Genomic DNA, 22,232 nt, shown 5'->3' with positions numbered 1-22,232 from the left:
CTGACAAGGGTGTGGTGGTGAGGAGATCACAGCAAGAACCCCTCCATCAAGATCTGAGGGACTAATGACATGGAAGGCATTCTTTTTTAGGGTAGACATGCAAGTAAGGGAGCACTAGCTGCATTATTGTATAGGGCAGAAGAGACCCCTGCTGTTAATGGGGTGTTTGCCTTGACAGCAGGATGGATACAAGCATGATCAACACAAGAAAAAATCTCCAGCAATCCCCAAACCAAGACCACCACATTTCCCAAGGCAAGGAGGTCACAGATCCCCAGAGGGAAACATCAACTCCAGCCCCACCTGCAGACCCCTGAGGATTGCTTGGCAGGGTCTGTGCAATCTTACCATCTTCTCCTTCCCAGTGCAATTTAACTTCCCTACATTGTCATTAAATCATTAACTGCCTGTAGCATGTTGGCCCCGTGTATGACTGCAACGTACCCATGTGGAATTAGGATCAAGGAATTCCACACTTTGATAGCCCGTCACCCAGTATGTCCAGACTACTCCAAAAGCTCACAGTGTTCACAGCTTCCTGCTGTGGTTAATTAGAAATCAGTAAATGAAGTCATTATGAAGTCTGGGACCTGGATACCCTTCTGGGCTTCCCAGGATGGCACACAGCTGGGCTCCACTCTCCTTCCTTTTTGTCCTTTGCCTCTTCCTCTTCCTTTTTACAGCCTGTCTGCTTCTTCCTGCTTTCCCTCCTTCTCACTTTCCTCTTTCCCTCCTTTTCTCCCCTTTCCCTCCATCCTTCTTGCCCCACGTTCCCTGTCCTTGCACACACCAGCAGAGCTGCCCTCTTCCCTTCCCCTCCCTGGGCAGCAGGAAACGAAGCCATAATTAAACTTGGCTGGGAGGAATGTGAATCAAAAGTCTGTTAAAAAAGAAAAGAAGCGAGGGTACCTGTGGGATTACGTGAGCCAGAAAAATGCAAAGCCGGCTTCCAGCCGCCCATAAAATAGATGCTGTCTCCTTTCCCATTGGCAGGGTTTGGCTGAACACAAAAGGCTACGAAGAGGATTTTTATGGGAGTTATTTATAGCCTGGATGAATAGTGGTGTGTCTGTCAGAGTGTTTCTGCCTCTCAGCATGAGCCCTGGGTGCCAGCCTCGCTGGGTGAAGCCAGTGGGCTTGGGGATGGCACCTGCAAATGGGAGACCCAGGCAAACCTTCCTCCAGGGACAGAGGTGGCGGCAAAAGAGGATAAATCAGGACAAGAAAGAGTGGGAAGCAGAATGTGAGGGCAGGTGTTGCTCTACCCCCAGCAGCTTCACATTGGCCAATGTCACATGCACCTGCCTGGTGACAAGCAATGGGCTGTTCAGCCCACAAGCCACTACTCCAGGTGGATATCCCTGGGACATCCATTGTTCCCCCCTTCTCTAACCTCTTCACTTCTAGCCTGGCTGCTTTTCCTCTCCCCTGGTTTGATGGAGATATCTGACAAGCCTTCCCCCCCATTTGCACCAGGTGCCAGCTCAAAGATTCATCTCTTTGTGAACGAGATCAGTTTAAAATCATCCCCAAACTCCATGAAAAGCTCAAAAGTTGGCAGTTCAAGAAGTACATTCATTAAATAAAGAGAGGGAGAATAAGAACAGGCAGAGAGGAGGGGGAAGAAAAAAAAGATTACCTTGCTGAATTAATCAGGCTTCTCTGTAATGTTCAGCCTCAGATTTTATTTCCTGTAATAAGCCCATTAATACGGGTGTCTATAGCAGGGGGCTTTTAGCAGCAGGCACCATTAGTGTAACGAGGAAGGGCTAATAGAGTTTTATTGGAATTTTTACTCCAACATCACAGCCTTTTAAAACAGCTGTCTCAATAGGCATTATTATTCTGATTAACATTTAGACAGCACAAATCATAGTGATGCCCTTGGTGTCCCACAGGTTTTATCATAATCATTCCGAGTTCCTGATGTGTCGGCTAGTCCTTTCCAGGGCAGAGGGAATTTCAGACCCCAGCAGAGGGTGGGGGTCATTCCTTTTCTCCTGTGCCAATGGATCTGCTACTTCTGAGGTGACCTGACGGGCTGTGATGGAGCAGGGTCCTGCTGCTACTGAAGCGCAGTGGAAGCAGCTGGAACCAGACAGATACTTTTTGAGCATCTCTGATCCCAAGAGGAATTTGAAAGCGGGATGGGAAGGGTTAAAAAGCAAGCTGGCATCCTGGGGACCCATCCTGGCTTCGCTCTCACTCTGTTTCCTTCCTGTGTGAGAATTAAAAATTTGATTTTAAAAATTAAATTACAACTAGGTATTTTTATTGTCTGAAATTAAATATTGAGCTAGTAGTCTGGGCGTGCTAACCCAGGGGTTTGTTGCACAGCTCTGTTTTGGGGCAGTAGCCAGTCCCAGGGATGGGAAACCTTTTACCTCATATCTGGATGGGACAGAGCCATCCAAGCCAGAGGAACTCAAGGGTGTCACACTGAGGATATCCCAACGATCCTATAAAAGCCCTTGCAGAGCTGTCACAGGGGCTCCCACTGCCTGGTCACAGCTGATGGGGTCTGGCCTCTGTGCAATTGATTGTGTTTGAGCCATGGGGAAACTGAGGCACAAGAGGGTGGCAGTGCCTTTTCCACAGGGACAGCACAGGCACCCAGGAGTCCTGTCTCCCTGCCCAAGCACAAAGCCATGAGGGAGTGGAGGACCCGCCCTGATATTGAGATAAATGTAGGCAAAATAAGTGAGGGATTAAACACTAAAAGCTAACAGGCTCCAAATGGACTTTCGGCTCTTATTTGTTGAGCTTTGTTTCCTGAGGGCAATTTATGAGGATATTTTGTGAGATTGAGCCTGTCACTATGTGTGGGGAGCAGCAGCTTGTTCATCTCTGCGCCTGTGGGGCTCAGATCACCTTAGGTACATTGAAGCAGGCGGTTTGGCTCGGAGCTGGGCAAGGGAGCCCCAGGGGCACCAAGGAGGCTGGAGATCTACTAATTACTCGCTTATTAACACCTAATTAGTATCTCTCCACTTCCTCCTCTCTCCCAAGGGCTCTGCTTCTGGCAGGAGTCACCTCATGCCCAGGCACACCGCAGGGGATGATTTCCCACCTCAGATCCGTCCTGGCATTGCAATGTCTTGCTGCTCCTGGGGCTTTGTAGCAGACTTCTCAGCATCACTCATGATAATTAGCAAATATATAGAGATTTCTTCTCTGGAACATCAGGATGAAGGGAGATCCCTCCCCACGGGGCAGGCACAGATGTCTGTGAGCTTTCACAGCTGGCTCCAGCAGCAGTGGTGTGCCAGGAACAGCCAGGGTGCCCAATCCCAGCCATGCCAGATCCTGGGCGCTGCAAGGGCTCCAGCTCCTTCTCCCAGCCTCCGCACTGCTGCTGGATAACTCCCTTTTGCAGGCAAAGATTACCTTCCCTTTGGCTGCCCCTATCCCAGAGCAGTCCCCTGCTCTCCCACCCACACCTGCTCCCCTCCGTCCCCAGACAGTTTTGTTTGGGTTGAATCCAGCTGGAATCTGGATGCTCCTGGTGTTTGTCTTGCTCCAAACAGAGGCTGCTGACTCTGGGATGGGGTTCCAGGATGGGAAAGGCTCAAACCTCACGCAGTGACAGGTCCCCACTGCCAAGAGCTGAAGCCCCAAGGTACCTCCCCAACACCAGGCATGTAGGAAATTTGGGGGGCCAGTGCTTACTGACCACGTGGATGTTGTAAAGTGACAGTATTAAATTACCTGTATTATCAGATGATTAACCAACTAAATTCCAGCCTTGGGGCTGCCATCCTGAAGTCCATGCAGAGCTTGCTAGGCATCATCCAGACATCCCACTGTGTCTGCCTAAGACCAAACGCCATCCCACAACTCGTGGTGCACAAGGGCTCTGAAAATGACTTGCAAGAAGGACTCAGGGACCATCAGCAGAGGAAACATACCAGCTGTCTGAAACACGGGCAAAACACCTCCAAAATTGTTTCCTGCTAGTCTGAACTCCTGCCAAGGAAGCTGCCAAACCCAGGGAAGGTGCGCCACGTGGCCCAGGAGAAAGTGAGGGCTCTTTGCTGTCCCAGCTGCTCTTGCATGGCCAGTTAAGACAAGATCTAAAAGGGATCTGGGTTTTGATTTGCATTCTCCTGGCACACAAAATCTCCCCACTGCATGGAGCCTGCCTGCTTCAGGGCATCAGAGTGTTTAGCATCTGCTTAAAATTATTAATTGTTTTCATGGTAAGTGCCTGACGATGTCTTTTAAATAGAAACGTGAGGGATTTAGCTTTCTCTCCCTCACTGTTTCCCTCACCTTCCTCTCCTTCCTTTCTCTCTCCTTTCCTCCATTTCTTTCTTTCATCCTTCCTCTCTTCCTCCCTAAAATTTTACTAATTTCTTCTAATTCCATTGCAAAAACACCCAGAGTGACAGCAGGAATCCTTGCAACTCAAATTCTTCTGGAATCAGGGTTGCAGGCAGCAGCAGACAAGAAGAAACTCAACAATAAGGGCAAATCACATAGTAAAACTGGGATGAAATGACAGCCATTAACCTGGTATCAGGAAGGACAGTAAAACTGGAGCATGGCAGGCACCAGCAGGCCCCAACTCGTAACCTTTCTTTCTGATTAAAACACACTGGTCACAGATTACCTTCCTTTGCTCAATATTTTATTGTCTCACCTGCACTGGAAGGCAGGGGGAAGAGGAGGAGGGGTGGGCAGGACAGGATCTGCAGCTTGTCTGCAGCTCTGCAGCCTGTGGCAGGTGCCAAGGATACGGACACCTAACCAAAGGGCACAAACCTGCCCCTTGCCCTCCACCATGAAGTGCTCGTGCCAAATGGTGCCTGTCCACCATGTGCCTCCCAGAATGGCACCCAGGGCACAACCACAGCCACGGGAGGAGTCAGTGTCAAAGCTGGGAGTGCTCTGGGTCTCCCAAACATGCACAATGTTGGACACAGCCGCTGCTACAACCCGGGCAAGGACATTGGCTCATTTCAGTAGAGGCAAAGCTCCAGGAGCTTTGGGGAAGGCACATCCCTTGGCAGATTGACCAATTTCTTTCAGTGGCATCAGAAAATGGGACAAAAATGAAAATAAATTCCAGGCCTCACCCCCACCAAGCATCTCTGTACATTTGGATCCCCAACTGGGTGTATCCCTTGCTCCTGGCAGAGCACAGTTTGTGCCAGCCTGGCACAGCAGCATTCTGTCCCTTTCCTAATCCCTCACAGACCCATGAGCGCACCAGAGAGGGTGCAAACACCCCTATGGGACCCCAGTGGATTTTAACTCATTAATTCCATGCTTCAGCTTCACTCACTCTCCCCACCCCCCGCCCTGTTCATTCCTCCAGAGCAGCTCAGGGCAGCGATTGCAGAGGATGTTTCTGCCCTCATGCTGGGAGATGGAGACTCAGGACAAGGATGACCCAGTCACAGAGATACTTCTCCCAGGATTTCCAGCAGCTCTCTTGGAGAACTGAAACAGCATCAAGGAATGTCCTTATGGGGAATCCCGATGGGCCTCAGCTCCCCTTTGTGGCTCCCAAGTCCAGAACAACAGCTGGGTGCCCTGCAGGCCCTCCACTCCCTCATCCCTCACCAGCTGGACTTCTTTAATCTCCTGCAATAAATCACTTTTTAATTACAAGTGGACTGCAACTACCAAAATATAAAAGGCTTGGGGCTTTACAGCACACCAGTAATAGTTCCTATGAATTGCAATGCCTTTGCATCCTCAGCAGCTCCATTTGCACCACCCTGATGCCTCCCTGTGCCATGGGAAAGGCTCATTACTCCCTTCCAGCCTTACACAACCCTGTGCACAAGCCAGAAGTATGAGGGCAAGAGGAGGCTGGAGCTGTTGTGAGGTGGGGAGCTCAGCAAAACCAGGGTCAAGCTCTTACACCTGGGTGTACTCCCTCCTCTTCCTCCTCTAACTGCTGCTATCACCCTGTTTCAGATTTCAGAAGGGGATTTTGTTTTAATTAAAAAAAAACCCCAAACTAATTCTCAGGCCATCTCTGAGATTTTTTAGCAGCGGATAAACTTGAGCAGCTGGTACCTGCAGTAGAGGGCACCATGGCACAGGCACCAGCCCCCCTGAGCACACACTGCTCCCCAGCCTCCATCCTAAATCACAACACAACAAACAGGCTGTTCATTAGGTGCTGTTTAATTAAGCAGTATGGATCCTGCCTCGATATTTACAATCCCACTTGCCCTGATTTATTGAAGAGAGTCCCGTTTTCAGAGACGGCGACTGTAAAGTTTAATACCGCTTGACTTAACTGCGAGTTTCATTTACGGCCGCGGGCCGAGGCGCGGCAGCCCGGGGCTGGGAGCTGCCGGGCCATTAAATCACAGCTAACTGCCCATGCCGGGAGATGACTAGCTTCGTTACAACCGGTTCAGCGGCTAATTACCCCGAGCTGGATTGCCACACTTAAGGCAATTTGTTGCCGCTTCCCCAGGACCCTGGAGAATAGGCGGGGAAGTTGGGAAGTTGGAGCAGAGGCACTTGTTGCAATGGAAGAGGCTCATGACCGGGATGGAGGCAGAGATCAAACGGACTCTGTTTGTCCCAGGAGGGGAGAAATCAGTTTTGCAAGAGGCCAGACTCCCAGCTGGGCAGCCCCGATGCCCTGGTGAGGGATGCTGCGTACAATGATGGCTTCAAGCTCAAGGGTCAGCCACCAGCTCCTCCCCAGAGCCCCAGAGCACCTGGGGAGGGCTGAGATCAGGTGATGGCATTTGTGGGCTCTGGCATGAAGCAATCAGACAAAGATAAAACCGGCATGCAAGAGGGCATCCAGCATCACACAGGCAGGAGGCCCTTCCATCTGTCCCAGCCCCACAGGGAGCGACGCACGGATGGGGCACGGGGAACACGGCCCTCGCCATGGACTGCTGTCTTGGAGGCAGGAGGAGATCACTTCTCTCCTTGCAAGATATTTCTAGACCCCAGGAGCACTCTCACAGACTGGACAAGGAGAGAGGTCTCATTAGAGACCTGTGAGAGTGGCTCATTAGTGACAAATAAAAACTATTTGTGAAGATGTGCGCATTCACAGTGCTTGGCGCACTCCACATCAGCTGTGGTGGCATCACAGTCCATCACCTACCCCTGCAGAGTCCTAGGGCTTTCATGGAGGGAAAGGGAGGGGAGCAAATACAGAGGTGAATAGAATATCCCCCAGCTCGGCCCAGGGTCCAAGCTGCCACTATCCCACCCCATGGCTGGGCACAGTGAAGCGGGGAGCAGCACCAGGAAGAGAGCTGGACTCCCTGGGAGCCCCCAGGTTAGTGATGAACCATCCCCTGGCTGCATCCCAGCAGCCCCTGTACCTGCAGCATGAGGGCTGCCACCAGCAGTCCCAGCCAGAGAGGATGAGGAGGAACAGCTCCAGGGCTGAGCATCTCAGCCAGCAGCCCCGGTGCAGCAAGTCTGCCAGGGCTCAGCCCTCTCCCAGGAGCTGGCTAGGCCTTGGGCTGCATCCATTCTTCCTCTGCTTCCCACTCCTCCAAAGCCTGCAGTGCTCAGAGACAGACTCAGAGCTCCCCCCAGGGAGGAAGAGGAGGCAGCACAGAGGCAGGGACACAAGCAACAGGTATTGGGCTACCAGCACAACCCCTGAGCCCCGTGCTACCCCCCACCAGCAGATGGGGTCTTCACCAGAGACCCCAAACCTCCCACCTAGGACTGAGAGCCACGAAAGCACAGGCAGAGGCACTTTGCTTCAGGTTTTATTGTCCCGGGGGGTTGTGCCCCTCCACGGGGCAGAAGAAATCCCAGTTCCACCAGTGAGACTAGACTGGTAAGGAGGGTAAGCCCTTTAGTAGTGATGGGAGTAGGCCATGGGGGCAGAGACAGCCTGGGATGGTGAAAGAGACAAGGAACACCACCTACACAAGAATGCCACAGGATTAGACCCTGAGTCCCCAAACAGGCAAAACCAGTCCCAAAAACCAGCCAAACTGTGACAAGGGTCAGGAGAATCTGGGAGTTCAGAGGGCTCACAATCGACATGAATTCCCAGACCTCAGTTGTCACCACTCCCAGCTGACTCGTGGCCTCACTGAGCACACCAAACAATAAAATCTGAAACCTCTACTCTTAGTGCAGCACTGTGAAGCCCACCACTAAACCACGTCCCTAAGTGCCACATTTACTTTTTTTTTTTTTTTTTTTAATACTTCCAGGCTACAGGGATTCCACCACTTCTGTGGGCAGCCTGTTCCCATGTCTGACCACCCTTTTGGTGAAGAAATATTCCCAGCATCCAATCTAAACCTCCCCTAGCACAACTTCAGGCTACTCCCTCTTGTCCTATCATTAGTTATCAGGGAGAAAAGACCAACCCCCACGTGGCTATGACCTCCTTTCAGGGAGTGCTGGGAAGCAATAAGAACCCCTCTCACACTCACATGCGAGGACTGGGTGCTCTGCTGCTCCCATCACACCTACTCAGCCCTCTTCTTGTAGTGCACCTCGGGGAGGCTCCTCAGGCGCTCGGCTGCCTGCAGGGCACAGCACGAGGGACAGCCGGGGGCTGCTTGCAGGGACAGCCCTGGCACACAGCCCCCCAGGTGCCCCAGTGCCCCTGAGCTGCACCCACCTGCTCCGGGGTGAGGTCCCTCTGTGCCTGTGCCAGCATCTCGTAGCCCACCATGAACTTGCGGACGGTGGCGGAGCGCAGCAGAGGGGGGTAGTAGTGGGCATGAAGCTGCCAGTGCCTGCAGTCCTCCGCCAGGTAGGAGCCTGTGGGGGCTCCTGCAGGGGGTAAATGTTGGAATTCAGGACATCTGGCTGTCCTGGATGGCCAGGATCCCTGCCAGGGGCTCAGAGACCCTGGCACAGAGCCCAAGACACCTGTGAGTTTGATTATGACCCATGGAAAAAGTTAACAACTTTATATGAGGATCTGCAAGCCACAAAAGTGTAAGTAGAATAATAATCAGTTTATCATGGGGTGAAAAATAAATTTTTTGGGGTTTTTAGAATGGGGGTTCCAGGGACAAGATGGAGGAATCTGGGTGTGCCCAGCCTTTCTCCTACTTCTTCTTAGCCTCCATCTTGTGCTGTGATGTTGGCCCTTTTAGATCAGTTTAGACTAGAAGCTCACTGTCTAACATAGGTGACAGGTATTGGAAAGTAATTCTAAATATTGTACATGTAGTTTTTAGTATAAAAGATAACACCACCCTGGGGGAGGCAGAGTGCCTCTGTCTATCCTGCTGAGCAGACCTTGGCAGGCCAGGAGAGAGAATTTTATAGATAAGAAACAATAAACAACTTTGAGACCGAGAACTGAAGAGTTCTGACTCCTTTCTTCAACTGCCTGGCTGGGAAAAGAGACTTTCTAACGCATCTCAGGGTCACTCTGACCAGCAGAGATCCCCAGGGGTAGAGGCACTGCATGAGGAGGAGTCAGGGATGGGGATGAGAGGATTGCAGAGCCACGCCACTCACCGTGCCAGCCCATGGAGTAGGGGAAGGAGACTTCAAAAAGGTTGTCGTACTTGATGAGCAGCCTCTGCATGATGGAGGCCAGGCCTGCAGGAAAGTGACAGTGATTCACACGCCAAGCTGGCCAGCAGCTTGTCAGGTGTGCAGTGGGGTCACCCACAGCACTGTCCCTGGGTGGACATCAGGGACAGGCAGCAGGGATGCACTTGGGAATTCTCACCCCTCCCCACTCACACAGGGAGCCTGAGCAATGCAGCAGGAGAAGCCTCCCACCAAAACAGGGAGCACTATGTGCTCCATCACCCCAAAAGGAACAAGTGCCACGAGAAGTGCTAGTTCTTATCCTAACAACCAGTTCTTATCCTAACAAAACAGAGGGGCCATTCCCCTCCCCAGCTAAGCTCAGCAGGTCCCACCCCAAGGACACAAGCCCTCCAGCACCAGCATGGCTGCCTCATAACAAAGGTCAAGCCCAAAGGATGTGGGATGGGGTACAACAAAGCTCAGGGCCACTCACTGTCCCTCTCACTGTCACTGAGGTCCTGGAGGCGACAGACATGGCGGCGGGGCAGCAGCAGGGTCTCGTAGGGCCAGGTGGCCCAGTATGGCACCACGACCAGCCAGTCTGCATTCTCCACCACCAGCCGCTCCTGCAGGGCAGAGAATCACAGAATCAGCCAGGTTGGAAAAGACTTCTGAAATCACCAAGTCCAGCCTATGATCTAACACCACCTTATCAACTAAACCATGGCCCTGAATGCCACACCCAGTCTTTTTGACTCCACCACCTCCCTAGGCAGCCCATTCCAACACCCAATCACTCTTTCAGTGAAGAATTTTTTTCCTATGTCTAGCCTAAACTTCCCTGGCACAGCTTAAGATTGTGTCATCTTGTCCTGTCACTGCTTGCCTGGCAGAAGAGACTGACCCCTCACTGACTAAAACCTCCTTTCAGGGAGTAGCACAGAGTGATAAGGTCTCCCCTAAGCCTCCTTTTTTTCCAGGTTAAACACCCCCAGCTCCCTCAGCTGTTCTTCATACGGATTGTGTTCCAGATCTCTGACCAGATGAATTTGAGCATCTCAACATCCTGCCTAAATTGAGGACACAGAACTAGACACAGCATTTAAGGTGGAGCCTCACAGTGCCAAGTACAGGGAAAGAATGGTTTCCCTGGTCCTGCTGACCACACTATTCCTGATCCAGGCCAGGTGCCATTGGCCTCCTTGGCCACCTGGGCACACTACTGGCTCATGTTCAGCCAGCTCCAACCAGCACTTCCACATCCCTTTCTGCCTGGCCACTGTCCAGCCACTCTGTCCCCAGCCTGGGGGGTGTTACACACAGCGCGTGATGGGGACACACAAAGTCCCAACTCCCCAGGGCACTCCTAGGGCCCATCTCCTGGGGGCTGGGGAGCCCAGCCGAGCACACACCCAGCTCTCAAGGAGGGGATACAGACAACATCCATGCCTTCACCTTTCGGCCAGCCTCCTGCTCAGCGTACTCCAGCAGCATGGGCACGCCGTGCTGGCTCAGGTGCTGGCGCTGGCTCCGGTCCTCCAGGCTCGCCTCGTTCGGGAGGAAACTGCTGGCCCACACCTGGGAGGGACATTGGGGCACAGGACTGAGGTGCTCATAGTCCGCACTTGCAGGGGTATCCCTAGTCCTGCTGCTCATCTGGAGGTCCCTGCTGCCACCAAGTGGAGAGTCTGGCATGTGACAGGCACAAGGGACAGTCCTCAGAGGGAGAGTGACAGGACAGACATAGGGGAATCCTCAATGTAAAAAGCTTCGGGACCAGGGTAGGGTGACTGCAGTTCACATCTGCCCCCAGGGTTTGTTGTAGGGTCACCACAGGGACCTGTAGTTTAGCCAGGTCAGAGGTGGGACAGCCTCACCTGGCAGTGGGGGTGCGGGTTGGAGCAGCCCATCATGGCTCCCTTGTTCTCGAAGATCTGTGAGAAGAGGAAGAGGTGCAGCCAGCAGGTCCCAGCCACAGGACCCCCGCTGCAGGCTGTCGTGGTGTCCCCAGCACAGCAGGGAACCAACCTACAGGAGGACAGAGCCTCACACCCAAGGGTGTGGAAAGGCTCAGCAGGGCTCAAAGGGCACAGAGGACACAAAGCAAGAGACCCACACACAACTCGGATGTTCCCAACCCCAAGTACTGCCGGAGTATCCAGTACTGGCCTCCCACCTTCACCCCACAAAACAGCAGCCCCCAGCAGCCCCACACCTGCACCCAGGGGTAGGAAGCACCCAGCTCCGTTGCCAGCTCTGCCCATGCATCGACGACAGCTCGAATCTCTGGCAGGGACATGAGGGGCAGCGTCAGGTCCGACCAGGGGTGGAAACACATCACCTTGCTACAGAGGAAACACACTTAGCTGTGACTGCGGGTGTCTCCGGAGACCCTCCCAGCTTTGCTGGGTGCAGTGGGATGAGGGATAAGGGACAGGGCCAAAACCCCCAGACTGACCCCAAAACTGAACAGGTGCATGCAGTACAAGGCACTGCATGAGGGAGCACACCCAGCCCAGCACCATTCCACAGGTTTTTGACAAATTGTGTCCCAAACCCATGTAGGTACTTACCACACACCCCGGGCTGGGGCAGCTCGAAACAAGGGGTGATCATTGTCATCTGGGGAAGGACAGAGAGGGGACAGGGAGAAGGTGCTGAGGCAGAACCCAAGCTTCTCCAGGCCACCGTGCAGCAGCCCTAGGCCCCAAGTCGGGAGGGTCCCCAGCAGCCTGCGCTGCTCCCCAAAGTTACCAGGCTCTGGAGCATCGGGCTGCAGTGCAGGGAAGTCATTCGGGAAGACGAAAGTACCCTCGTACTTGGGGTTCACCTGCCGGGGTGAGAGATGGCATGAAGGCAGGAGGGGGTGGCAGGGGCAGCCCGGGTCCCGGTGTCCCTGGTGGTACCTCGCCGTTGGCGCGGGTGGCCCCCGGGCAGAGGGGGTTCTTGGGGTCCCAGCGGGGCACATCCTCGGGGGGCGGCTTCTCAAGCTGACCCTGCCACGGGCGCTTTACCCGGTGGGCCGATACCAGCACCCAGTCGTCCCGCAGCGGGTTGTACCGAACGTGCTGGTGCTCTGTGGGCAGGGAGAGCAGTGGCAGAACCCCCGCAATGGGGGCACACGCACCCCGGCCGCCAGACCCCCTCACGGGGCAAGCAGGACGGTCTGCCTTATACACGCCGCCTGATGCCCTCCCTCAGCTTCACCCCTCCCTCAGCTTCTCCCCTTCCTCCCTGTCCCAGCCCGGGAGCCCCGCTGCTCTGGGCAGGGAAGGTCCCCGCAGCTCCCGTCCTGGGGCCGTGCTGGGCCCCGCCGGGGGTCTGAGAGGAAGGACGGAGGAAGGCAACCCCATCCGTACCGCTGGCACGGAAGCGGTCGCCCGCCTCCGCAGCCCCTGCCAGCGATGGCTCCATGCCTCCCCACTCCCGGAAACCCGGCGGGCTCGGCCCCCTCAGGCTGCCGCCCCGCCCCGCCGCGCCGGCGCAGCCGCCCGGGCCGTGCGTGGCGTGGCCGCGGCGGGGGCGGTCCCGGCCCGGGTCCCGCTCCCGCTCCCGGTGCCGGGGGCGGCGGAGCGCGGCATGGGCGCGGCGTGGGGGCGGCGGGCGCTGCGGGCCGGGCTGGCGCTGGGCGCGCTGGCGCTGGTGCTGCAGGGGCTGCGCGGGTGGCTGGCGGCCAAGCGGTACGAGTTCAGCTCCGCCGAGATCGCACAGCTCGCCCGGCACCACGCGGGTACGCGCCGGCCGTGGGGACGCGGAGGGGCGGCGGGGAGCGGGGCCGAGGAGGGATGGCGATGGGGATGGGGATAGGCAAGCGGTTGGGGGTGGAGAGAGGAGCCGGGGATGTGGCGGGGAGCGGCGGCCTGGGCTGGAGCGGGGAGGCGTAGGGGGGACGAAGGACCGAGGAGAATTCGGTACAGGGGGGTCGGGATCGTATGGGGAATGGGGCTGGGGTCAGGGAGAGGCAGGGAGTTGGACCTGGGCAGCGAGATGGGAGACGGAGGGCATCGGTACCGGGGAATAGCAACAGGAAAAGCGGGGTGGAAGATGGGACTGGAGCAAGGGGGAGCAGGGCAGCGGCATCATCCAGCCTGGTTGGGGCTGAAGCTCTAGGTGGGTCAGGCCCGGAGCTTCAGACGAGGGCTGTCCCCGTAGGGCACAGGGAGTTTGGCCAGAGCTGCATGTCACCAGGTCAGGGACACTGTCACGTTATTTAGATTTCCCGTACTGCCCAGCACCTGGGATGGGCTGTAGGACTGGAGCACCCGGTGCTGCTTATCCTCCGTCGCCATCCAGGCAGGCGGTGGAGCTGGGTCAGCGGGAGCTGAGGGCTGGAGGGAGGAGATATCTTCCCAAGGCAGACCTCTCCAAGGGTGCACTGAAACCCTGTGGCTGTGCAGGGGATTCGGGGTGTTGCTCGGCTGAGGTTTTTCTGTGCCAGGGACTTACAGTGGCCGTGGGTGTGCAGGGCTGGACCATGAGCTGGCTTTCTCCAAAATCATTGTGGAGTTGCGAAAGAGGCACCCAGGGCACATCCTGCCAGACGAGGACCTGCAGTGGGTGTTTGTGAATGCGGGCGGATGGATGGGCTCCATGTGCCTGCTCCATGCCTCGCTCACCGAGTATGTGCTGCTCTTCGGTACAGCTGTTGACACCGGGGGACACTCAGGTAAACAGGGGGACCGCGGTGCTGGCAGGGGAGTTCTCTGAGCTATTTCTACTCCATTCTTCAGGTGCAGCTGGCCATGGTGTGCCCAGTTCAGGGAGCCCACTGCTTCACTACTTGTATGGGGTGAACGATGCTGGCCAAACCCTCCCTGCAAGGGGACCAGCGCCCATGGTGTCCTGCAGTATCTGCAGGTCCCTGTATGTAACATGCTGTGTGGCCAGGACTCTCCGCATCCAGCTGGCAGGCGATGGCAGACATCTCATCTCCCAGTGCTTTAGGAGGCAGCAAATGCCAAAGAAATTGGAAATAATGGGGCTTAAGGACACTGAGCAGCCCTGGCTGGTGGTATATGGCTCTTCACACAGACAGTGAGAGTACCAGAGCTGTTGGCACTTGGTGTATTGAGACAGTGGGGCTGCCATGCTGGCCCTCCTGCTCCACCATTCAGAGCTGTGCTATCCCTGGCAGGGAGACACTGAGGCAGTGTTGCCTGTCCTCCCACAGGTCGCTACTGGGCAGATATTTCTGACACTGTCATCTCGGGGACATTCCGGCAATGGAAGGAGGGGACCACCAGAAGTGAGATCTACTATCCAGGTAAGTGCAGCACTATGGTGACCTGTGGGCTGCATCCATGTCTTTGGGGCACAGCCACTTGCTGTCATAGAGCTGGCAGAAGCCAAAAGCTCAGGATAGAGCAGTTTGGGTCCCCAGTAGTGCATCTCAGCATCTCAGTGGGTGGCAGTAAGAGAAAAGGGAGCATAGCTGGCGTGGGCTCCACCCTGCAGGCTCTAATCCCATGTGTCCCATTTGGGTGTGATGTGGGGCAGCCCCTGGGAGCTGTGCTGGTTGTGTGTTTTGGCAGGCGACACCATCGTGCACCTGGCGGGAGAGGCCACGTCAGTGCAGTGGAGCGCAGGCACCTGGATGGTGGAGTACGGCCGGGGCTTCATCCCCTCCACGCTCGCCTTTGCCCTGGCTGACACCCTCTTCAGCACTCAGGACTTCGTCACCCTCTTCTACACCCTGCGTGTCTACGCAAAGGGGCTGCTCCTGGAAGCAAATGCCTTCTTCAGCACCTTTGGGTGCTGAGCCCGTCTCACCAGGGCACCCTGCTGAGCCCAGTTGGCTCCTTTCCTCCCAGCCATTCTCTCTTCCTCCCCGAGCCCAGGTTCTAGCAGAGGCAGCAGGAGATCCCCTGTGCCTTCCCCAAATTGTTCTGTCCTTTCCCCACAGGCCAACAGGGTGCCAGGACAGAGGGACCTTGGCAGTCCAGCAACACAGAACGTCAGTTCTCTTTACTACCTGCCTGTCCCTCCTTTCTGTTGGAGTCACGTCCTGCTTTTCCATCCCTCGGGGCTGGAGTGGCCTTGCAGTGTACAAACACCTCTGTGTGCCCTCAGCATGCAGCAGGAGAGAAGCTGGAGCTGGCTGTCCCCGGGCCCCAAAAGATTTCCTCAGTTCCTGAGACATCAGGGGAATGATGCTGCCCTCGGGGCAGGGTGCACAGGGTAGGCCAGACCAGAGCACCCATTGCAGAGGTCGGCCATTGAGTCCCCCTGTCTCTGGCAGCCTGCCGGGACTGCGGGCAGCGCAAAGTGCTGTGTCCAGCTGGCAGCGTCTCCCGTGGCTCCATCCCTGCTGATGAGGGTTGGCAGCACACAGTGTCACCCTGGCACAGGGCAGGATCTGCGCTGAGACCCCCTGGCAGTGGGGGGATGCCCGGCTTCTGTGCTGGAGGGCCCCCTGCTTCCCTGTGTGTCACCTGCCCTCGGGAGTGGCTGGGGCTGGAAGAGGGTCGCTTCCCCACAGTGCTCTCCAGGCAGTGCCCCCCAAGGGGGAAACCCACCGTCTGTCGCCTTAATGGAGACCCCGTTCTGTGTGGCCTCTCGGCCATGCACGCACCCGGTGTCCTCGAGTGCCCAAATGTCTGTATTAGCTCAGGATGGGATCTCGCCCCTCAAAATGCTTCCCCTGGCTGTGAGACCCCCCGGGGACAGCCACTCTGCTCGGCTCCCGGCATGGGATCCCGGCTGCCAACAGAGTGCTGTAATCCTCCAGCCAAACCCAGATGTGCACCCTGCTTGCACCCCTGTGGTCAGACCCGTGTGAGCTCACTGCTTGGTGGAGGGCTTTCACCTCCATTCTGCTGCCAAACACACGAGTGTGTTCCTGGCCACCCAGGCCTGTAGCATGTTGATTCTCCTGCTCCCTGAACTGTCCCTATTCTGCTGACCAGCAGCCCTACACATGGGCTAGTTCTTAATTTGCTACCTGAAAAGAGATACCAGTAATAAAGTTGTTCATCCCACATAACTGGGTTTCTGGGTGAGTCTCTGTAGCATGCTGAGCCCTGGCACAGTGAAGGCCAGCTCCAGCCTCAGCAGCAGTACTGCTGATGGCTGGGTGTCCCTGGGGAAGCTAGTTCATCACCCCATTCAAGGTCCCGGGAGCTGGGAATATGTCGCTGGGCAGGATGAGCCCTGCCTCAGCTCCCGGGGATTGGCAGAAGATGGTGCTGTTACTCCTCTCGCCACCGCAGTCACTGGTGACCAAATGCCTGGGCTGGTGCCAGGTCCCTGCTTCCATGGGCAGGCCCGGAGCTCAGAGGGCTCCATCCTTTTGAGGGATAGTGGCAGTGCTGAGTCTGTGGCCTCCCGAGAATGGTTTGGACCCACACACAGTGGGTGGTTTTGAGAGGTTTGCACACACACACACAGGAGGTGCACATATATGCTGTCAGACACATCACACATGTGTGTGTTCACAGATCGTGTGTGCATTATAGGTAGAACAATTTTCAGGTGGGGCTGGCACATATTTAAAAATGACATCACATTTATAAACAGGCATTTATCACACATTTATAAACAGGTATCTCTCCATACAGAGCAGCTGCAGGTGTGTGAGCGCTGGGGCACACGTGAGTAGGACATGTGTGTGCGTGGGTGTAGCCAGAAGAGTTTTGTTCCTCTGTGTGTGCGTGCCCATGCAGGTGACACGTGTGTGTCACACCTGTGTGTGGGCACAGCCTGTAGTACACATGTGTGCTCATGGATGGGCAGGCTGTGTTTTTTGTGTGTGTGTGTGTGTGTGTGTGCGCGCACGCATGGGCAGGCTCTGTGTGTGCACATATGTGTTTTCCTGTGGCTACCAGGCCTCCCTGGCCCACCCCAGGCTGTTCCCCGGGGTTTGGCAGGGCCCTGTTGGGGCACACGAGTAGTCCCACCCGAGCTGGCCCGCGCGGCAAGGCGCTAACTCAGCAGCTCGTATCAATACCGCTCCACTTACAGCGAAGGCCGCGTAATGAAAATCCGATGGGCACGCTGGTGGGAGTAAATAAGTATGCCATTAAAATAAGAAAATCAAAGCTCTGGACAGGTCTTTTCTCTTGCCCATTGATTTCTTTTATTACGGAAATATTGCTGCTAAATAACATTAGTGTGAACAATCTCAGCAGTGTTTTCTGTAGCGCCCGTGTCAATAACTCCACACCAGGTGGGGGATCCCCCCCAGCCTGGTTGCAGGGCCAGCAGCCCTGTCCATGCAAAAGGCTGCTCTGGGGTTTCCTTCCTCAGCATTCCCAGCTCAGCTGGGAAAAAAGAAACCATGACAAGCAGAGAAATCACATAGCACAGGGTAGCTCAGGCAAATGCCAGCAGGGTGGAGCTGGGCATAGACCCAGGCACCCTGGCTGCTCTGCTGCGGCAGGAGGGGTTGTCCCCATCCCAGCAGAGAGCACTGAGTGCCAGGCATTCATTAAAGGGTCACAGAAAGCATCCCTTTTGTGGTTGCAACCTCTTAATCAGGTAAGTGTCTCCAATGACCAGCAAAGAAGAGATGAGTCCTGGACACAGCAAGTTCTGCAGGCTGTTAGTGCCTCTGCTTCTTCTTCCCGTGCATCTTTATCCATGCCCAAATCCATGCTGGCCTGACCCAGCTGCCTGCAGCATTTGGTTCTCATGGGGAAACTGAGGAAGAGGTTGGAAGCTCATCTTCAGTCACCCAGCTGCCGCAGAGGGCCAGGGCTTGCCCCTTTCCCCCTTGGCTGCCCGGGGACACTGCATCCATCAAAATGCCCACAGGCAGCAGGTACTCCTTGGAGAGACAGAAGGTGTGACCAGGACAGACACAAAATACACACCCTTTGGTGTCCAGAGGCCACATGGGACCCCAGGACACCCCAAAGGGCACCAAACCCTTATGGAGCGGCTGGAGATGAGCAAGGAGAATCAGCCATGGGCACCTGCACCCCAGGTCTGACTCTACCCCCATCCTAGCTGAAGCAACCATGAGGGGCATCTCCCCAGGACTAATGCAGATCGCTACCCTCCTAACACCTTCCCCCTGCAACTTGCTTTATCTTGCTGTCCCTCCACATGCAGTGGGTATTGATCAGCCCTCAGGATCTATCTCTCGATTCCTCCTGCACTATCTCTCTGCTCCAAGTATCTCTCACTCTGCTGTGCTGTCTGCTGTGCCCGTCTATACCCTCACTATCCATCTGTGCCGCCTCAGCTGCAGCTGTCAATAGCCATTTGGGGAATTTCTCTCTAGTTGGGAGCATCACCAGACCCCATGGGTGCAAAATGCTGAGCAGTGTGGCAAAGGGGACATGGTCCTTCTTGCTTGCCCCAAGGAGAGCCTGACACACTTCATGACACACTTGCAGAGCCCCAGAGCTGCTGTCATCACTGGAGGTTCTAGAGAGGAGCTGAGTAGGACAGGTCCCTTGGTGGCCATGCCCAAGGCAATGGGACACGCTGCACCCTCTGGAGACCTTGGTGCTGCCACTAGCTGGCCTGGGTGCTAAACTGACCCAACCCCTCTGCCTTGCAGAAGGGGAGCTTCCCCAAACACTTGGGTTCCTGTTGGGCCATGAAGAAGTCATCACATCTGTCTCACCCCACCCAGCCCAGCTTTCAGTGTGCAGGGGATAAAGCACAGCCCAAAGCAGAGGGTGCAGCACAGTGGGGTGCAAGGCAGCAGCACTGGGAAGGGAAGCTGGAACCATGAGGTCCTGTGCAATGAGTCCTGAGGGTCATCTGGCCCTGTGGATCATTCTGAAATAGGGTCAGGTCTCATCTTCTCAGTGGCAACTCAACAAGAGTGCCACACTGACCAGCACTCAGAGGGGCTGGCAAGCACCAGGAGGTCCCTGTCTCTGCCGCAGCGGGATGGGATGGGCCAGTGCAAGCTACAGCTGTCCAGCCCTGAAATAGGATGGCCGACAGCTAATTTATCTCCTGTGCAAAGATAAACAGCGCCTGGGGGCCCTGCAGGGTCGGGAGCTGCCCTGCGCTCCCAGGGAATGGTCTGATTTTTCCAGGAGAGCCTCCCTGGTGAGCATGGTGCACTGTGTCACATGCACTGAGGTGCCCGGAGCTCAAGGAGCCCTGATAATCACCAGAGCCATGGCAGGACACGGTAGCTGCTCAGGAGATGCTCATAGGGAAACTGGAGAGCACAGAAGCAGCAGCTTTTCCCCACAGAGGGAAGTGGTGAAGGGGACAGAGCTGGGCCATGGAGCCTGAGAGCAAAGGCAGCTTCTGTCATCAGCATGGCCTGTAGCTGTTTTTCCTCAAGATTTCCTTTCCTTTCTTTGCTTCAAGGAAAAGGGAGGACTTGGGTCATGCTGGCTGCCCCTGGCCCCTGCATTACACAGGTGGCCATGGAGGGGACAGAGCCACCAGCCCTTGCCACCCAGCTTCCTGTCATCCCACGCCACCAAAACCCAGTGCAGCAGTAGGAAATCTCAGTGGCAAACTTCCCTGGCTGTGGGATGGAATCAAAGCCAATGTCTCTTGTGTCCCAGTGTTGTGGGGCAATGCTGGTCCCTAAGCTGCCCTGGCCAAAAATGCCCAAGGAAGAGTGGGTGCCTCCTTTGCCTCCTGGCAAAGTTTCCTCCATAGAGAAAGCAGTCAGGAAAATCTGGCAGACAGGCAGGTGGAGGGAGAGTAAGGAAACAGTCAGGGGATGCTGCCAGCAGGCAGCACCCACGGCAGAGAGATGCCGAGCTCTCACCTTGTCCTAAATCCTTGTGTGACATCTGCAGACACACTTGGTGATACACTGGTGCCACAGTTTACCCCACTGCAAGCAGGGACACAGGGCAAGCCAGGAGCACTGAGCCACTCCAGTGACAGAGACACTTGGCCTTGTTCTACCTGTGCCAGGAAGCCTCTTTGGGCATCCAGGCCACATTACAATCCGACCCCTTCAGCCAGGGGCCAGGCACCCACAGCACCTGCCACAAAGATCCCTTCAAAGTCCCAGGCTGGGGGTCATGGATCACACTGCTGTGATACCCCAGCCCTTGAGGATGGAGCTCAGGATTCAGCACTTGGAGCTTGCCCCGAACACCCCTTTGTGCCTGCAAATGGATTGGTAGCATGAATACACACCCACCTCCCCCCAAAAAGCACGTGTGCACACTCCTGCCCCTCCTAACAGAGATTGCACACACCAACAGGTGAGCACACGAAACACACACCCCCAAGTTCCCCACGGACACAGAGGGCATTTGTTATTGTCCTATAAGAGCAAACACACACGTGTGTGCACACTGCAGGTGCGAGGCCCCTCTGACAGTGCACGCTGCATCTCACATGCGTGTGCATGGTCACTGCTCCAGTGATGGACCCACATTCTCCCCACACACCACCAGGACATACACACCCCTTACACCCCGGGCACACTCCCGAGGGTGTGTGGGGGCTCCCACACGTTTAATGCACTCACTTCTCCCACTGTGCACAGGCACAGGCGTGCTCAGACACCCTGCTTACACACGCGTGGGGGAGGCTCATCCATCCCACTGTACACACGCAGGCAATGAGCACACACACACACATACACACCTTCTCCCAGCACACGCAAGTATCCACACACACACAGACAGACCCTCTAAAAGGTGTGCGATAGATGCAGCACCCTCCTACGTGCTGCACAGACCCCTCACACACCCTCCCTCCTTTACACTCCCTTCTCCTCACACATCTATGTGTGCACAGCCTGCACACACCCCCCGCACTCCCCTCGTCCAGCACCCCCACATGGACACACACTGGGGGTCTCCCAGCCCGTTCCGCTCCCGGCCCAGTGCCGCTCCCTCCCGCCGGCTCTCGGCGGGCCGGTGCGGGGCGATCCCCCGGGGCTGCCGTAAGAAGCCCAGCCCTCCCCGGGTGACTCCCTAGACGTGCGCTAGCAAATGGGAGCGGGGAGGGGTGTTGCTGTCTGACTGCCACTTGTTGCAAAAAAAAAAAAAAAAAAGAAAAAAAAAAAAAAAAAAAAGGAAGAAAGAGAGAAAGAAAGAAAAGAGGGGAAAAATCCCACCCACCCTCATCTGCTGCGGAATAAAAGAAATATCGGCGGGCGCGGCGCCATGTGAGCGGCGGGCCGGGGCCGGGACCGGGCGGAGCAGCCGGCCGTGCCCCCCGGGACGGCGGGGCGAGCCCCGGGCGGCGCTCGGAGCCGGCGGCATGGTGGAAAACCCCAGCCTGGCGGCCAAACCCGCCCTGGTGAGGGACGGAGCGGCCGGAGGGGCTCCGGAGACGCGGGGGTGCATGGCGGGAGCGGGGTAGGGACACCGCGTTGGACAGGGAGCGGGATCGGGATCGGGGTTCCCGGTGGGAGCGGGAGGGGCGTCCCGGGAGGACAGGGCGCCCGGCGAGACCTTCCGGCGGGATCGGGACGGGGTCCCCGCGGGGACGGGGCGGTGGGGGCTCGGTGGGAGAGGGTTCCCCGTCGGGACGGATGTCTCCGTTGGGACCGGGGGGGAAGGGGCTCCTCCGTAGGACGCGGTTCCCAGTGGAAGTGAGGCGGGAGTCCCACCAGGACACGGGTCCCCAGCGGGATGGAGGAAGGAGGCTCCTCGGGTCGGACCCGTGTCCAGCAGGAGCGGGGACGGCGTCGCCGGGAGGAGCGGGGCTGTGGCACCGGAGGGCCGGTTCCCCGCGGGGCAGGGTGCCGGGATCCCGGCGGGGCACGAAGCCCCTCCGGCGGCGGGGGCGGCGACGGCTCCGCGGGCAACTTTCGGGCAAGGCCCCCGTGAGCGGCGGGGAGAGCGGGTGGGGTGGGGGATGCTTCCTCCCTTCCCTCCTCCTCC

General features: G+C 56.4%; 2 protein-coding genes across 3 annotated transcripts; one reads left to right on the top strand and one right to left on the bottom strand.

Annotated features, from left to right (window-relative positions):
* Positions 1-1,752: 1,752 nt before the first annotated feature.
* Positions 1,753-12,915, bottom strand: GALT (galactose-1-phosphate uridylyltransferase). Of its 2 annotated transcripts, none has more exons than XM_064735599.1 (12): positions 12,819-12,915; positions 12,366-12,535; positions 12,214-12,289; positions 12,033-12,081; positions 11,675-11,804; positions 11,337-11,393; positions 10,915-11,037; positions 9,953-10,085; positions 9,439-9,522; positions 8,585-8,739; positions 8,394-8,486; positions 1,753-2,218 (listed from the first exon to the last, which is right to left on the bottom strand). In XM_064735599.1, the coding sequence occupies exons 1-11, from the start codon at positions 12,871-12,873 to the stop codon at positions 8,430-8,432; spliced, it is 1,089 nt and encodes a 362-aa protein (XP_064591669.1). In that variant the 5' UTR covers positions 12,874-12,915; the 3' UTR covers positions 1,753-2,218; positions 8,394-8,429. The 2 variants fall into 2 exon arrangements, with proteins under 2 accessions (XP_064591669.1, XP_064591668.1); XM_064735598.1 differs by lacking the exon at positions 1,753-2,218 and adding an exon at positions 7,695-7,871.
* Positions 12,916-13,001: 86 nt separating this feature from the next.
* SIGMAR1 (sigma non-opioid intracellular receptor 1) lies at positions 13,002-16,441 on the top strand. The gene is made up of 4 exons (XM_064736542.1): positions 13,002-13,189; positions 13,925-14,125; positions 14,630-14,722; positions 14,991-16,441. The coding sequence occupies exons 1-4, from the start codon at positions 13,039-13,041 to the stop codon at positions 15,215-15,217; spliced, it is 672 nt and encodes a 223-aa protein (XP_064592612.1). The 5' UTR covers positions 13,002-13,038; the 3' UTR covers positions 15,218-16,441.
* Positions 16,442-22,232: the final 5,791 nt, after the last annotated feature.

Source organism: Zonotrichia leucophrys, chromosome Z (assembly GCF_028769735.1).
Source record: "Zonotrichia leucophrys gambelii isolate GWCS_2022_RI chromosome Z, RI_Zleu_2.0, whole genome shotgun sequence".
Taxonomy (NCBI): domain Eukaryota; kingdom Metazoa; phylum Chordata; class Aves; order Passeriformes; family Passerellidae; genus Zonotrichia; species Zonotrichia leucophrys.
The sequence above is the reverse complement of the archived record's forward strand: the minus strand, read 5'-3'. Positions and strand labels throughout refer to the sequence as shown.

Coding starts and splice junctions, on each gene's coding strand:
- SIGMAR1 (XM_064736542.1), top strand. CDS start 13,039: ATGGGCGCGGCGTGGGGGCGGCGGGCGCTGCGGGCCGGGCTGGCGCTG. Junction 13,190..13,924: donor GCTCGCCCGGCACCACGCGG/GTACGCGCCGGC, acceptor GTGGGTGTGCAG/GGCTGGACCATGAGCTGGCT. Junction 14,723..14,990: donor AAGTGAGATCTACTATCCAG/GTAAGTGCAGCA, acceptor GTGTTTTGGCAG/GCGACACCATCGTGCACCTG.
- GALT (XM_064735599.1), bottom strand. CDS start 12,873: ATGGAGCCATCGCTGGCAGGGGCTGCGGAGGCGGGCGACCGCTTCCGT. Junction 12,536..12,818: donor CGACCGCTTCCGTGCCAGCG/GTACGGATGGGG, acceptor CCCTGCCCACAG/AGCACCAGCACGTTCGGTAC. Junction 8,487..8,584: donor GGGACCTCACCCCGGAGCAG/GTGGGTGCAGCT, acceptor TGTGCCCTGCAG/GCAGCCGAGCGCCTGAGGAG.